A 17,730-nucleotide genomic window follows, 5' to 3' on the forward strand; every position below is an offset into this window, starting at 1 on the left:
TGTAAGTGTCTGTGTTCAATAAAGAAGTTATTTTAAAGGGTAGCTCCCACCATCCTCTTTTTTTTTTCTTCTGTCCCTGCCTATTGCCCATCTATCCCTAACCCCCTCCCTGCCTTTATTTTTATTTTTTTTTTATTATCTTAAAAATGGCATTTTGTCTGCCTGGTAGTGTGCTCACTACCAGGCAGTCTTCCCCAGCAGGCACCACGTCACTGATGCCTGCTGGGGGCCGAGTTCCGCCCATAGTTCTCCTGACAGGGTGCCTCCAGCTGTTTCACCACTACAACTCCCAGCATGCCCTGACATCTATTTGCTGTCAGGGCATGCTGGGAGTTGTAGTGGGGAAACAACTGGAGGCACCCTGTGTTGGAAGACACCCAGCCCCCGACCAATATCGCCCCCCCCCCCCTCACCTGTGCCGGACCATGAGCGGGGGTCCGTAGCAAGCAACAAGTGTATGCCCGGCTTCCTATCATGCCCGTACACTCTGGAAACTGTCTCTATGTTTCTGGTGGATTGAAAGTCCTCCAGAACCATAGAGAGAGTTACCAGAGTGTAGGAGCATGACCGGAAGCCTGGCATACACTTGTTGCTCCATATAACGCGCTCCCCCCGGCAAAGACAGGACACAGCTGCAAGGAGCAGTGAGGAGGCGGCGTATCCCCACTGGAGCCGGGGCTGTAAGCAGAGGTAAGAGCCATGAGTCTCCCTGCTGCAGGGAGAATATGCAGCAGGGAGGCGGCCAGTGTGTGAGTCCAGGGAGCCAATGCGCAGCCCTGGATTTCACTGTGCTCGCTCTCGCCTGTTTGATTGACAGGCGGGAGCGAGCACCGCAGTGACTGGAATTTCGACTCATTTGCCAGGCTCAAATGAGACGAAATTCTGTAGTGACGTCACTGCCGAATGCATTCGGCCACTAGGAGGGCGACCCCTAGTGGCCGAATTTAAAAGTGATTTTAAACTGGTTTAAAATCACTTTTTTTAATTAAACTATATTAGAGATATGTTGTAGTACTTAAGTACTACAACATATCAATTTTTTTTATTTCATGACAGTGCCCATTTAAAAGACTACAGAGGGTGAGTTCTCCCTCATTTTCTTATTTCTTGGAGATATGCAACTATGAAAGTTTTGTTTTGGTGCCCCTTGATGTTCTTTTGATAGGAACACGTTTTCTTTTTTTTTTCTTTTTATGCCAAAGCTATGAATGGATCTTAAAAAAAAAGAAAAATATAAAAGAAAGAGCGCCTAAGTAGACTTCTCACACACATAGCTCTGAGCAGTTGTGTTTTCTCTTTGCTTATCACTCGTGTTTTCCGCTGTTCATAGACAAAACAGAGCTCTGTATAGATGCTATCGGTGCACAGTTGAACAGGAGTAACAATGCAGACAAATAAATTAGCGAAGTCACCAAAAACTTAGAAAACATTCATTCTTTATAACAGGGTATAAAAATGATTCAGCAAAGAATGGTCTTCTAATCCATCTGAACCAATGTAAAAGTGCATATTCATTCCACTGTAATCCAACAGCTGTGTTAGAAAAGTGCAGATGGAAGTCCGCTGCCAAACAGTAATCTCCAGGAGCTTGGTATCTTCCAGGAAGTTGTTCCAACTTCACCCTAAAAACATTCAATGTGTTAAGGTCAGATGTGAATACAGTAACCCCCTCGACATGCGATGGCCCCAACATATGATAAAATCGACATACGATGCTTTTATATGTCGGGGCCATCGCATTAACTGCTATCCGACAGCGCAAAATGCTTAAGCTGCTGTCGGATAGCAGTTTAAGCATCCCAGACAGGTTCACTTACCTATATCCGCTGCTCCGGGTCCACTTCGGGATCCTCCGGCGTCTTCTGCATCTTCTCCAGGGTCCGGGCCTCGCTTTCCGGCGTCGTTATTACGTCACTACGCACGCCGTGCCAGCGCAGCAGCGTAATAATGTCACCAGAAAGCGAGGCCCAGACACTGGAGAAGATGCGGAAGAAGCCCGAGGATCCCAAAGAAGACGCCGGAGCAGCGGGACAGCATCGGGAGCCCCTGGGACAGCATTGGGAGCGGTGAGGACAGGCGAGTGTAACTTACTATACTTTACATTGCACGGATCCCTCAACATACGATGGATTCGACAAACGATGGGTCGTTTGGAACGAATTACCATCGTATGTTGAGGGACCACTGTAGTACAAGTGTCGCTTAATGTATTTTTCATACATTGTAAACATGTTATTTCAACAAACATAAAGGCTATTTCCATGTCAAAGTGATGCCATATTGCCAGGCTAGGCCATTTCTTTATGATTGTGTTTGTTATCTGACCTATAGGACCCCCCTCTGACTGCAAGAATGAAGATGGTATAGTTACTTACTGGAAGATCAAGCAAATGAAGCCATCGGTTCACATGAGCAAGAAGATCAAAAGCATCAGGGATGTTGTCACCTTCAGAACAGAATTTCAGAACAACAGCCATGTGTATGCTCTCAGAACAGCTGTGGTACAAAAAAGAAAAAGAAAACCTCACAATGTTAAAGGGGTACTCCGGCGCTTAGACATCTTATCCCCTATCCAAAGGATAGGATGCCTGATCGCTGGGGACCCCCGTGATCTTGCATGCCGCACCCCGTTAAATCAGTCCCTCAGTTCGCTCCGGGTCTGATTACTGTCGATCACGGGGCCGGAGCGTTGTGACGTCACGGCTCCACCCCCTCAATGCAAGCCTATGGGAGGGGGCGTGACGGCCGCCACGCCCCCTCCCATAGACTTGCATTGAGGGGCGGGGCGTGACATCACATGGGGCGGAGTCGTGACGTCACGCTCTTTCGCTCGCGTGGTCGGGATCCAAAGCCTCCAGTGTTGCCGGAAGCCGTTGAGGTGGGTGCTGCAGCCGAGATCCCCGGGGTCCCCAGCAGCGGGACCCCCACGATCTGACATCTTATCCCCTATCCTTTGTATAGGGGATAAAATGTCTAGGGGCGGAGTACCACTTTAATTGTATGCACAAATTTATACCAAATAATATTAAACATGCATTATCTATGGGAGCACAGGAGATACCCAAGGTCTGTACACTCAATGCATGGAGCATGTGCTGACCCCATGGCTGCTTGCCTGGTTTGGATATGGGGAGGGGAGGTTGAACCCCCTGCAATCAGACACTTATCTTCTATTCGGTGGAATACCCCTTTAAAAGCAAATTGACATAAGACACAAGGGAAACATACCAGTCTTCAAACAAATGCTTAGTTAAACCTCCTCCGGGGATGGAAATCTTTTTCTCCTCATCATTTATGCCTGGATATAAAGACAACTTCTCCATTTCCTTCCACTCCAATGCCTTCATCGTGTCTGCCACCGAAGTCTGCAAAGCCGGAGTGACTAAGTAGCGAAAAGGAGTCCTGCAGAATATAGGTTCATTCTTGTAATATTATCCAGACTACCAAGGATGCCTTAAAGCAACCCTAACCATACCCAGAAAGCTGTCTGTCATCACGTTGGTATGCGTGGCTGCTGGACAGAAGAACTACTCTGCTGAATGCACACGTCTTCATCCAGCTGGTTAAAGCTTGGCAGAAAGCCCTGGATTTTTTCTTTACAGAGAGACAAAAAAAAATTGAGTCACACTAAAGACTAGTGAAACCCATCTCAAATGATTATATTTCTAGCATGACCAGCATCACTACTACCTTTATTAGTGGAGATCTGATCTGCAGGACAGCAAGCTTCTTGTCAGATGATGCATATACTGTAGAGGACAATACAAATAAGTACAGTGATCCCTCAACTTACAATGGCCTCAACATACAATAGTTTCAACATACAATGGTGTTTTCTGGACCATTGTAAGTTGAAACCAGACTCAACATACAAGGTACAGACAGTCCAGATCTGTGAAACGTGTCAATGGCCGGAAAAACCGACCAATCAGAATGGACATTTTAATGGTAAAACTCCTGTATTCTGATGTCTGGTAGCGCCCCCTACAGTACAGAGAGGTATTACATGTTCTGTATACTTAACCTGTACCAGGGTTAGCTGCTCCTTTGGACACCAGGTGAGGGCGCCTCCATGTAACTTTTTTAGGACATTGCCTGTACTGTACAGGACCCCGAAGAAGATCCTGTCCTCTACATAGACCAGTGTTTCCCAAGCAGCGTGCCTTTGGCTGTCCGGGCATCCTGGGAGTTGTAGTTTTGCAACAGCTGGAGGCACCCTGGTTGGAAAGCACTGACAGACAGTGATTTACAGCTCCCAGCAGATCTTTCTTACTTTTATATGTAAGGATTTGCTTTATCTGTATTAGTTATCTACTTATTTTTCTTTAATTCCCACTTTTTCCTATTTTTGGATGACATTTTGGTGCCTTTAGAACCAATTACCAGGTTTCCATAGAGTTCTGGTCTCAACATATGATGGTTTCAACATACAATGGTCGTCCTGGAACCAATTAATATTGTAACTTGAGGGACCACTGTATATGACATTAGGAAACAATACATAGCTTGGAATACATTATGGCTCAGGAACCCCTATATAAGTACTACCTGAATCAGGCATTCACAGTCTCCCAGGAAAGCTGTGGCTAGATTTTAGGTGCTCCATAAGAAGACGACACATGTTTTAATGGACATAATAAAGGGAACCTTATACAATCTACATTATTTTACACAGCTGGAAGATCTGAACTGATAGATATATAGTAGTGTTTAAAAAGATTTGATATAACTTGTCATTTCTTGTCCGAAATCTCTGCTAATTCTGGTAAAGGATTTGGGTGGGTGGTCCTACTCAGTCACTGACAGAGATTTAGATCAATAAATGACAAGTTATACTGAATCTTTTAGCACATTACTTTAGATCATTCTATTCAGATACTCTATTAGTATAACATGACAAGTTTGTGATAGGGGAGAAGTAGGGGAGAAGTAGCAGATCGTCCGACCATTGGGACCTGCGCAATCTCTGGAACGGGACCCCAGCTGTCAGTAAGGAGAGTATGATCTACTGATACACGGCACTCGCTCCATTCATTTTGTGCTGTACTCCGGTCTTTTCGGTGCTTCCTTAGAAATTAATGAGACAGCCATTTCAGAGATTGCGGGGGGAGTCTCAGCAGTCAAACCACCTGCGATCAGCTACTTATACCCTTTCATGTGGATAGGGGAGAAGTTAGTTTTGGCTGGAGTTCTCCTTTAATTTTGATAGCGACAGGTTCCCATTAATGCTTCATCTGTTAAGTCTCCTTTGTTTCCCTATCGAAAGACAAGACTATTGTGTTTGTGGGGATGCCAAATGCATTTACATTTTTATAGAATGTCATTTGTAAGGAGCACTGGCTCCTATACAGTAATGTTATTCATTTGCACAGCTCTGGAGCCATTTAGTTTAATAAAAATAAAATACACCTTGAAGGTACGTTCACACGTACGCAGATTAGATGCACAGGAATTTCTGCTGTTGATTTCAATGTAAACTGAATGAGCACAGATTCTAATCTGCAGTTACAAATCCTGCGCAGGGTCCTGTATGTGTGAACGCACGCTTAGGGTGTATTCACACATACAGGTTCCTGTGCATATTGGATGTCTGCAGATTTTATGCTGCAAAGTTGAATGTAAACCAAATGACTGAACACAGCAACCAATCAGCAGCTTTAAATGCTGCGCATCTAATATGCATAGGATACTGTACGCGTGAATACACCATAAAAGGGGTATTCCCATTTAAATGTTTATGGCATTTCTCCATAATATGCCATAAATGTGGAATAGATGCAAGTTTCAACTTTTGTACCTAACCTAAACCTATGTTGAGATCAAGGGCCCTCTGTCTTGTGGCCATCAGAGGTAGTCAGGAAGCCAAAAACAACCTTGGTGACTGTTTTACACAGTTTATGTAACTTCAATTCACCGCGGCTTCTGAGTTAACGGTTTAAGTTACACAAACTACATTCTCTTAGCATTTCTTCGGTTACAGCGGTATTCTGGCCAAAGATGTCTTATCTTGTCTAGCCTCAGAAAGTTCTGTGTTTCCGGAACTGGAGACGTGACATCATGCGACGCCCTCTCCATTCATATCTATGGGAGGGGGAATGATGTCACTAAGGGGCATGGCATGACATCACATCTCTCGTCCTGGAAACACGGAGGTTTCCGAGACTGGAGCAGCAGCCCTGCATAGAATGCGGGTATTGCACGGAGATCGTGGGGGTCCCAGTAGTGGGCCCCCTGTGATCAGACATCTTATCCCTTATCCTTTGGATAGGGGATAAGATGTCTTTAGCTAGAGTACCCCTTGAACTTCATGTGTGCTGACAAACTGCATAAAACAACCATCAGTGCCATTATTGCCGGCCACAAAGAAGCTAGAGGGGGCCTGGGTGCCCTTGCTTTTTACAGAGCTGCGAGTCCTAGAGATGGGACCTATGTCTATTGGGCATTTATTAATAATATTAATATTCTTTTTCATTACTAATATAAACAACGTAAAAGCCCACATATAAAGCTGACCAACAGGCCAAACAAAAAGGTTGTGGCAATTAGTCAGAAAACACTGGCCATAGAGAGTCAGCCAAGAAAAAAAGCCAAAGCAAACAAAGTAAAATAGAGTGGATGAAAAAATAAAATAAAAAAAAAGGGGGGGGGGGGGTGGGGTCTGACACTGAGAGGGCTGTCTTGTCTCATATAATGGCCTTATTTTAGTCTGATTGTTGGAAAAAACACCCCGTATACCCAAGTTCTATAAAAACAATCTTGGTGATTATGAAGGTCTGCTGCCAGCTCCTCTATATCTATTGGACATTTATGGCATATCTTGTATATATGTCATAAATGTCCACATGGGAATACCCCTTTAAAAAAATATTTTATAACATTTATTTATTGCTAACATACCCACCTTCAGCGTTTGTGCACAGCTCCTTTGCATGTTCTTCATTAGTAGCATATGGATTATTACCCACCATAGGTACCAGACAGTCCGTGTAAAAATACCCAACCTTTGGTAAAACCAGCGTGGAGATTATAAGGTCAACAGCAAGCTGTCCAACATTTCCTACAGACACAGCAGGCTAAAAGAAAAGTGCAAGATAATCACTAGACAGAAGTATACCTGCTTCCTAGTAGGGCTGCACAATTTGAGGAAAATGTTATAATGCGTTTTCGGAGGTAAATATTGTGATTTTGATGTAATAAACAAATGGTGAAATCCTTTCTATTTCATGTCCAATCTCCCCCTGTTAAGTTCATCCCCCTTAGTGATAGGGCATTGGGGGGGGACATAAAAAAAAAACAAGCAAAAAAAAACCAAACTGATGCTTACCTAGCCCTGGTTCCCTATTGGTCTGTGGCAGATCCTGTTCTCCTCTGAGCAGTCCCGGTGAGTTCTCTGCTTTCATTACAGATGAGCAAAGTTACAGTGATTCGATTCGTCACAAACCTTGTGGCTCGGCGTTTGCTGACTTTTCCTGCATAAATTAGTTCAGCTTTCAGGTGCTCCGGTGGGCTGGAAAAGATGGATACAGTCCTAGGAGATTTTCTGCTAGGACTGTATCCACCTTTTCCAGCCAACCGGAGCACCTGAAAGCTGAACTAATTTATGCAGGCTAAAGTCAGCAACTGCCGAGCCGAGAAGTTTGTGACTTCGCTCATCTCTAGCTTTCATCTTAAGAGTCAAGCAGCCGGCTGCAGGGCCTTCATTCTCAGCCAATCACTGGCCGAGACAGGACACCATAAAGGCCAGTGATTGGCTGTGTGGGAAGGTCCTACAGTAAAGAACAACGGGGAGAACTGGGATCTACGGCAGATCTACAGGGGTCCAAGGCTCGGTATTCATCAGGTTTTTTTATGTTTCTGCGCCAGGCACCATATTATACACAAACACACGGGGGTTGGGTCTGGGGCTAGACCAATAGTGAAATTAAAGTGCACTTGCATTTTACTATTGGCCTAGCCCCAGACCCAACCATAATCACAGGATTTTACAAACACGTAATCTCAAGCAGCTAATACTAAGATTCTATTTTTTGTGATAAATCGCCAGGTACCACACGACAGTCCTCACTAGATAGATGAGAAAAGTCACATGCCCTTAGCTTCTACAATAAGCTGGACACACAGAAGAGGAGGACTCCTAGGAGGGGAGTCACATGGCCCCTCATCCAATCACTGGCCGCAGCGATGTCCCGCCTCAGCCGGTGATAGGCTGAAGTGCCGTCCCGGGCTAAGGGAAGTAGTAAGTAGACAGCCTGGTCGACCGATCAGCTGTTGCAGAGCTCCGGGGGAACGTGGGCAGGATGGAATAAGAATAATCCGCACCGGACATCTCCTTCAATGGGGTAAAAAGACATGCACCTACACCACTCTTGACAAATACCCCCCTAATTGTTGCGCCCTAGCCATGGGGGAATAAAATGACAGTCTTGACAGGTCTCCCTTCTCATGCTGGCCAAACCCGCTCACTTGGGGGGGGGGGGGGGGACTGTCCGCTTTGTATCCTGCTCCAATCTTGCCAATAACTGAACTTCTGCTAGTGAGGGAAAAAACACTAATGTGAACACAGCCTAAGCCACTGTATCCCAACCAGGGTGCCTCCAGCTGTTGCAAAACTACAACTCTGAGCACGCCTGGATAGTGCTGGGAGTTGTACTTTTGCAACAGCTAGGGGCACCCCGGTAAGTAAACACTATGGCCCAGATTTATCAAACCGTGTTAGAAAAATAGTGATTTCCCACAGCGACCAATCACAGCTCAGGTTTCTCTTTAACAGAGCTCGTTCGCTGAGCTGCGATTGGCTGCTGTGGGAAAAATCACTCAATTTTTCTCTCACAAGTTTGATAAATCTTGGAGGTTTATCAAAACCTGTCAAGAAGAAAAGTTGCTGAGTTGCCCATAGCAACCAATCAGATTGCTTCTTTCATTTTTAGGAAGGTCTGTGAAAAATGAAAGAAGCAATCTGATTGGTTGCTATGGGCAACTGGGCAACTTCTCCTCTGCACGGGTTTTGATAAATCTCCCCCATATATGGCAACTGAGAAAAGCATCTAGACATTCCTCCACGTTACACTAGCTCGCCCGGTGTACAGTATAAGGAGTGAGGGGGAGAGTTATCAAAACCTGTCCAGAGGAAGTTACCCATAGCAACCAATCAGATTGCTTCTTTCATTTTTAACAAGGCCTCTGCAAAATGAAAGAAGCGATCTGATTGGTTGCTATGGACAACTGGGCAACTTTTTCTTTGCACGGGTTTTGATAAATCTCCCCCATATATGGCAACTGAGAAAAGCATCTAGACATTTCTCCACGTTACACTAGCTCGCCCGGTGTACAGTATAAGGAGTGAGGGGAAGAGTTATCAAAACCTGTCCAGAGGAAAAGTTACCCATAACAACCAGATTGCTTTCATTTTTAACAAGGCCTCTACAAAATGAAAGAAGCGATCTGATTGGTTGCTATGGACAACTTTTTCTTTGCCCAGGTTTTGATAAATCTCCCCATATATGGCAACTGAGAAAAGCATCTCCCCCACTTTACACTAGCTCGCCCGGTGTACAGTATAAGGAGTCAGAGTCTACAGCAGACAGTATGGTTACCAGGAGCAGAGTGCAGTCCGCCGGGGGAAGCCATTCACCAGCCGCTGGCACGAACATGACTGAGCACCGTACACTGGATCTCCCGTGGCGCGTACTATTGACGTCACTAAAGTCAGCGTCTATCAGGACCCTGCTGTCATGGGATACAGCTGTCTAAGAGATGCCTGTCTAACGATGGCATCCTGAAAGGCCCTACTGATCCTCAACCAAATGCCTGCATAGAGACAGCGTCAAAAGAGATAGGTGCCTAGTGATATTTCAGTCAGGCGGTGACTGGGCAGCCTCCCGCCGTTCAGCCCGCTACGGGACAACAGCCGCTGCCTGCAGCCAATAGACTCCGCTGTGCGGGGCTGGGGAGGGGCGGACGTGTCAGCCTATGTTGGTGCTCCAGGCTCATAGGTGTACGGGATAGTCCCTGATAACATGTCCCTACCGCCCGAGAAAGCCGCGGAGCTGAGGCGGATCGTCCATGAGCAGCTGAGCTGGGTGAGTGCGGGCAGGGGAACTGTGCTAACCTGGTAGTTGTTGTGCTCCAGTGCATGCGAATAAACATGTCTAATAGGCTGCATTTACATGTCGTATGGAACCGTATCGCAAACCGTATGTATAGACATGCCATGGAAAACCGTATGCCAACCGTAGCATCCGGTTGTGTACGTTTTGCATCATTTACGGTTTTATCAGTTAGTCTACTATGGTTTTATGTCCTGGTGAAGAACCGGATACAACCTGTATACATTTTTTTTTTTTTTAAATGGTGGTGAATGGGAACCGTACAGAACTGTATGTGCGTACGGTTCCATCTGGTTTGCACCATACGGTTTGCAGTTTGCACATGCGCAGTGCACGCCGAAAGTTCTTCCCACAAATAGAACAAGAAGAACTTTATTTAATTAAGGACAAACATAAAACCGTATCCGTTTTTTTTTCCAAAGAACTTATTAAGCCGTATGCAACCGGACATCTGTTTTCAAACGGTATACAGTTTAAAACTGTACAGAGGTCTATACGGTTGTACACGGTTGTATACAGTTCGGTCCGGTTTTGAGACATAATTTTTTTTTTTTTTTTTTTTTCCATAAAACCTGATACGGGAACCGTATTGCAAAAACGAGATGTGAATGCAGCCTAAGGCTGCATTCACGCCATGTTTTTGCAATACAGTTCCCGTATCAGGTTTTTGATGAAAAACGGATTCCTCAAAACCTGACTAAACTGTATCAAAATACGAGTACAAATTTGAACCCGTATACGGTTTAAAAAACTGATGTCCGGTTGCATCTGTTTTTTTTAAAGAAAAAAAAGTGTGTTTTTAACTTTTCGCTCCATTATGAATAAAGTTTCCTTTGTTTGATTGAAATTCCAAGAAAAAAACCTGTGCAAAGTCAAAAACCGGATGGAACCGTACGCACATATGGTTCTGTACGGTTCCCATTGACTCCCATGTTAAATATATGGTTTTTCACCTGGCCCAAAAACCGTGGTAGGCTACGGTTTTTGGCACGGGAAAAAAACTGACAAAACTGTACAGGATGCAAAACAGACACAACCCTGAGGCATCTTTTGGCATACAGTTTTCAATGGAGAGTCAATGCATACGGTTTTCAATACGGTTTCCACATTGAAAATGTATACGGGAACTGCATTGCCAAAAACGTGGTGTGAATGCAGCCTACTAATCTTAGTTGTCTACAGCACCTGTGCGTTGTCATGGTTTGTAGGTATGTTTTTCCCATGGTCGGTGGGACCCCCTGTAGGATGCAACCACTGGAGCCTCTGATAGTCACAAGAACGCAGTGACCTCTTCTGTGCAGGGTTTCCCAGGATGCCTTCAGCTGTCTGCAAAACTACAACTCCCAGCATGCCCGGACAGCCGAAGGCTGTCCGGTCATGCTGGAAGTTGTAGTTTTGCAATAGCTGCAGGAACACTGGTTGGGAAACACTAACCCGCACCGATCAGACATTTATCACTATGGACTAGGGTGTATTCACATCACGATTTATATATCCGAATTGCCTGTGCGATATAATAGAAATTGTGCGCCATGGCGTATCCAAACGTATCCATTGACCTTCAGTGAATAATCCTGTCAAACTTATACCCCATGATTCAAGCCTTTTTTTTTTATTTATTTTTTTTTTTTATCTGATAGAAAATGGGGCTTGACCAGGATTTTTCCATCCAGATAAAAAATTGGATCGAAGTCACATCCAATTTTTGGATCTATACAATAAAAAAACCTTTTGAAACATCCTGATTTAAATTTTAAGCCTTATATTTCATCCGATTTTTACACCATCTAATTTTATGATCTGTAAATTGTGATGTGGATGCGATAGGGATAAGACGCCTTTAACAAGTCAGTGCTTATATTGTAAGTGTAGATGGTATACTTATACAATGGCCTCAACATACAATGGTCTTTTCTGGGCCATTGTAACTTGAAACCAGACTCAACATACAATGTACAAACAGTCCTGATCTGTGAAACGTGTCAATGGAAGATCTGACCAATTAGAATGGACAGTTCACTGATAAAACAAATGTATTCCTGAAGCGCATGCACTGACTGGTGTCTGGTAGCGCCCCCTACAGTACAGGGAGGTATTACATGTTCTGTACACTTTACCTGTGCCACAGTTACCTGTTCCTTCGGACACCAGGTGAGGGCGGCTCCATTTCACTTTTTTAGGACTTTGTGTACTGTACAGGACCCTGAAGAAGCTCCCGTCCTCTACATAAACAGTGATTTACAGCTCCCAGCAGTTCTTTATAATTCTTAAGGCTTCTTTCACACAACAAAATTACTCCATTTTTAAAGATCCGTACTAAGTTCCGTCTGAAAATCAGCTGAAAAAGCCAGTAACAAAATCCCATTATAGTCTATGGGATTTTTCTAAAAGCCGTTATAGCCCGTTATTAATATCGGCCGTTATTTTGTGACGGGGGATAGTAACGGGAGAAATTACGCGTGCACTATTTCTTCCGTTACTATCTTTCGTCACAAAATAACGGCCGTTATTAATAACAAGTTAAAACGGCTATTAGAAAAATCCCATAGACTATAATGGGATTTTGTTACTGCCGTTTTCAGCTGATTTTCAGTCGGAACTTCATACAGATCTTTAAAACTGAGTAATTTTGTAGTGTGAAAGGGGCATTATATGTAAGGACTTGCTGTATCTATATGTTATCTACTCATTTTTCTTTACTCCTCACTCTTTCCTATTTTGGATGACATTTTGGTGGCTTCAGAACCAATTACCAGGTTTCCATAGAGTTATGGTTTCAACATACAATCGTCCTGGAACCAATTAATATTGTAACTTGAGGGACCACTGTATTTTCCATTTGGACAGGATCCTTTCATTTATTTCCTTGGAGGAGTGTATAAAAAAACAAATTCTCCCCTAACATCGATCATTGAGATCCGCACCTGGAAAATGAATTTCTGCAGAGATTCCATAGCACTACTTGTTAATAAATGTGGTGGAATAGAAGTGAACAGGATCATTAACCCCTTAAGGACCAGGCCATTTTACACCTTAGGACCAGAGCGTTTTTTGAACATCTGACCACTGTCACTTTAAGCATTAATAACTCTAAGACGCTTTTACCTATCATTCTGATTCCAAGATTGTTTTTTCGTGACATATTCTACTTTATGTTATTGGTAAAATTTTGTCGATACTTGCATCGTTTTAGTGAAAAATTCCCAAATTTGATGAAAAAATTGAAAATTTTGCATTTTTCTAACTTTGAAGCTCTCTGCTTGTAAGGAAAATGGATATTCCAAATAATTTTTTTTTTTTTATTCACATATACAATATGTCCACTTTATGTTTGCATCATAAAATTTACGATTTTTTACTTTTGGAAGACACCAGAGGGCTTCAAAGTTCAGCAGCAATTTTCCAATTTTTCAGAAAATTTCCAAAATCACAATTTTTCAGGGACCAGTTCAGGTTTGAAGTGGATTTGAAGGGTCTTCATATTAGAAATACCCCATAAATGACCCCATTATAAAAATTGCACCCCCCAAAGTATTCAAAATGACATTCAGTAAGTGTTTTAACCCTTTAGGTGTTTCACAGGAATAGCGGCAAAGTGAAGTAGAAAATTCACAATCTTCATCTTTTACACTTGCATGTTCTTGTAGACCCAATTTTTGAATTTTTACAAGGGGTAAAAGGAGAAAATGTATACTTATATTTGTAGCCCAATTTCTCTCGAGTAAGCACATACCTCATATGTCTATGTAAAGTGTTCGTCGGGCACAGTAGACGGCTCAGAAGCGAAAGAGCGACGAGGGGATTTTGGAGAGTACGTTTTTCTGAAATGGTTTTTGGGGGGCATGTTGCATTTAGGAAGCCCCTATGGTGCCAGAACAGGAAAAAATACCCACATGGCATACCATTTTGGAAACTAGACCCCTTGAGGAACGTAACAAGGAATAAAGTGAGCCTTAATACCCCACAGGTGTTTCACGACTTTTGCATATGTAAAAAAATGTTTAAAAAATTTCACTAAAATGTGTGTTTCCACCCAAATTTCACATGTATGCAAGGGTTAATAGCAGAAAATACCCCCCAAAATTTGTAACTCCATCTCTTCTGAGTATGGAGGTACCCCATAAATTGACCTGAAGCGCACTACGGGCAAACTACAATGCTCAGAAGAGAGGGAGTCATATTTGGCTTTTGAGAGCAAATTTTGCTCGGGGGGCATGTCGCATTTAGGAAGCCCCTATGGTGCCAGGACAGCAAAATAACCCCCACATGGCATACCATTTTGGAAACTAAACCCCTTGAGGAACGTAACAAGGGGTACAGTGAGCATTTACCCCCCACTGGTGTCTGTCAGATCTTTGAAACAGTGGGCTGTACAAAATTTTTAATTTGCGCAGCCCACTGTTCCAAAAATCTGTCAGACACCAGTGGGGGGTAAATTCTCACTGCACCCCTCATTACATTCCGTGAGGGGTGTAGTTTCCGAAATGGGGTCACATGTGAGGTTTTTTTTTTTTTTTGCGTTTGTCAAAACCGCTGTAACAATCAGCCAGCCCTGTGCAAATCACCTCAAATGTACATGGTGCACTCTCCCTTCTGAGCCTTGTTGTGCGCCCCCAGAGCACTTTGCGCCCACATATGGGGTATCTCCGTAGTCGGGAGAAATTGCATTACAAATTTTGGGGGGCGTTTTTCCCTTTTACCTCTTGTCAAAATGAAAAGTATGGGGCAACACCAGCATGTTAGTGTAAAAAAAATTTTTTTTTACACTAACATGCTGGTGTAGACCCCAACTTCACCTTTTCATGAGGGGTGAAAGGAGAAAAAGCCCCCAAAATTTGTTAGGCAATATCTCCCGAGTACGGCGATACCCCATATGTGACCCTAAACTGTTGCCTTGAAATACGACAGGGCTCCAAAGTGAGAGCGCCATGCGCATTTGAGGCCTAAATTAGGGACTTGCATAGGGGTGGACATAGGGGTATTCTACCCCAGTGATTCCCAAACAGGGTGCCTCCAGCTGTTGCAAAACTCCCAGCATGCCTGGACAGTCAACGGCTGTCCGGCAATACTGGGAGTTGTTGTTTTGCAACAGCTGGAGGCTCCATTTTGGAAACAGTGGCGTACCAGGCGCTTTCATTTTTTATTGGGGAGGAGAGGGGGGCTGTGTAGGGGTATGTGTATATGTAGTGTTTTTTTACTTTTTATTTTATTTTGTGGTAGTGTAGTGTTTTTAGGGTACAGTCACATGGGCAGGGGGGGTTACAGCGAGTTAGAGCTGCCGCGCAAAATTTGCTGCATCGCAAACTTGCAGCCTGATACTCACTGTAAGCCCCCTGCCCATGTGAATGTATCCTGTAAATTCACAGTGGGGGGGGGGACCTCCAGCTGTTGCAAAACTACAACTCCCAGCATGCACAGTCCATCAGTGCATGCTGGTAGTTATAGTTTTGCAACAGCTGGAGGCACACGGGTTGGGAAACACTGAGTTTGGAAACCGACAATGTTTCCCAACCAGTGTGCCTCCTGTTGTTGCAAAACCACAACTCCCAGCATTCTCAGGCATGCTGGGAGTAGTAGTTGGCAACATCTTTAGAGCTAGATGTTGCCAAACTACAACTCCCTGCATGCTTGGAGTTGTAGTTTTGCAACATCTGGAGGACTAGTTTGCAGACCACTAATACAGTGGTTCCCAATCTGTGCCCTTCCAGATGTTGCAAAACTACAACTCCCAGTATGCCAAAACTGTCCAGGCATGCTGGGAGTTGTAGTTCTGCAACATCTGAAGGGCCAGATGTTGCAGAACTACAACTCCCAGCATGCCTGGACAGTAAGGGCATGCTGAGGATGTGTAGTTTTGCAACATCTGGAAGGGCACAGTGGTCTCCAAACTGTGGACCTCCAGATGTTGCAAAACTGCAACTCCCAGCATGCCCAGACGCCAAGGGCTGTCTGGGCATGTTGGGAGTTGTAGTTTACAGGGTCCCATTACAGCAATGCATGTCGCTTTACGGCGACGTGCATTGCTGTAAAGGGCCCGACCGCGGCGGAAGATCTACTCACCTGTCGCCGCCGCCGCCTTCTCCGCCGCCAGGATCCGGGTCTTCAGGGACGAGGTAAGTACCGGGGCTGGTCCCCAGCACTCCCCCGTCCCCCGCCGCGTCCTCCGGTCTTCCTCCCGTCCTCTCCGGACTTCAAGGGGCCGGGCAGGACGGGAGGAAGTAACCGCCCCCCTCCTGCGATTGGTCGGTTAACTAACCGACAGATCGCAGGGGGATCGGAGGAGGTGGCCGGCTTGCCACCTCGCTCCTAGGCTCCAGCATGGTCCTGGCTGTCTGTGACAGCCGGGATCATGCGAAATTACCAGGCGGTCGGGTCCCAGAGACCTGATCAGCCCGGTATCGCCGCAGATCGCAAGGGCGATTTCCCTTGCGATTTGCGGCGATCGCCGACATGGGGGGCCTACATGGCCCCCCTCGGCGTTTGCCCTGGATGCCTGCTGAAGGATTTCAGCAGGCATCCAGTTCCGATCTCTGCCCGGGGCGCGGCAGAGACCAGAAAATGCCATGACGTTGTGGAACGTCATTGGTCCTTAAAGCCCAGGGTGCCATGACGTTCCACAACGTCATTGGTCCTTAAGAGGTTAAAGGAGTACTGTGCTGCAGGACAACTTATCGGGGATTAGTGTCTGATTGCAGGGGGTCCGACTGCTAGAACCCCCTGTGATCTCCTGCAAGGCACCCAGCTTTCCTCTTGCATAGAGCGATCCCCACTCAGTGCAAGGAGACTGTCGACCTCTGCACGATGCAGCGATCAGCACACCCCTCCCTTTATCTCTGTGGGAGAGCTGTAGATGCAGTAATGCTGGATCTCCGGTTCTCCCATAGAAATACATGGAGGGGGCCTGTTGGCCACAGTTTCGTGCAGAGGTCAGCACAGCACCATTAATAAAGAGAGCCGGGACGCCGTGCAGGAGGTCGTGGAGAGTCCCACCGGTTGGACCCCCACGATCAAAAACGTATCCCTTATCCTTTGGATAGGGGATATGTTGTTCTGCACCACAGTACTTCTTTAAAAGGGTTTTCTGGTGATTCTTGTCATTTGAAGGGAATCTGTCAGTTGTATTTTTTGCTAAGAGCTGCAGACACAGTTATTAAGCACATATAAGTATAAAAGCAAACTGTACCCCTGGAGCTCTTGGTGGTTGCCAAACTTGGAAAACTCCCTTTTGATTGCACTGTGTTCCCTGCCCGGCCACCCGGTGATTCTCCTGTGATGCAGGCGGTGTGATTAGCGCTGCCTGCATCGTCTGCTCTGACCAGGCCTTACAACAAGAGGCCAGAGCAGCGTGAGACCTCGGACAGGAGCCAAAGCTCAGGTAAATAAATGTTCCCCCCACGTGTGACTCTCCAATTGTTTTAGAACTACAACTGACATCATGACCTTTTGTCTGTGCATGATGGTAGTTGTAGTTTGCCATAGCTGGAGAGTCACAGTGGCAAAGTTCATGTAAGGGCACAGTGGCACCCTTCATTCTGGGGGGGGGGGGGGGGGCACAGTGGCACCCTTCATTCTGGGTGGGGGCACAGTGGCACCCTTCATTCTGGGGGGGGCACAGTGGCACCCT

General features: G+C 45.3%; 2 protein-coding genes across 3 annotated transcripts in view; one reads left to right on the forward strand and one right to left on the reverse strand.

The window, feature by feature from the left end:
- Positions 1 to 1,416: 1,416 nt before the first annotated feature.
- PSMG2 (proteasome assembly chaperone 2) lies at positions 1,417 to 9,792 on the reverse strand. The gene is made up of 7 exons (XM_056521525.1): positions 9,594 to 9,792; positions 6,902 to 7,073; positions 3,691 to 3,749; positions 3,476 to 3,594; positions 3,229 to 3,402; positions 2,376 to 2,496; positions 1,417 to 1,622 (listed from the first exon to the last, which is right to left on the reverse strand). Exons 1-7 carry the CDS (start codon positions 9,648 to 9,650, stop codon positions 1,539 to 1,541), a joined length of 786 nt encoding a protein of 261 aa, XP_056377500.1. The 5' UTR covers positions 9,651 to 9,792; the 3' UTR covers positions 1,417 to 1,538.
- A 150-nt stretch (positions 9,793 to 9,942) lies between these two features.
- The window catches only part of CEP76 (centrosomal protein 76), a 55,928-nt gene continuing 48,140 nt past the window's right edge, over positions 9,943 to 17,730 (forward strand). For both annotated transcript variants that reach the window (XM_056521523.1, XM_056521524.1), the window contains exon 1: positions 9,943 to 10,079. In XM_056521523.1, coding sequence (XP_056377498.1) covers positions 10,017 to 10,079 — 63 coding nt within the window. In that variant the 5' untranslated portion in view covers positions 9,943 to 10,016. The remainder of the gene's footprint in view (positions 10,080 to 17,730) is intronic.

This window comes from Hyla sarda, chromosome 5 (genome assembly GCF_029499605.1).
Source record: "Hyla sarda isolate aHylSar1 chromosome 5, aHylSar1.hap1, whole genome shotgun sequence".
NCBI lineage: Eukaryota > Metazoa > Chordata > Amphibia > Anura > Hylidae > Hyla > Hyla sarda.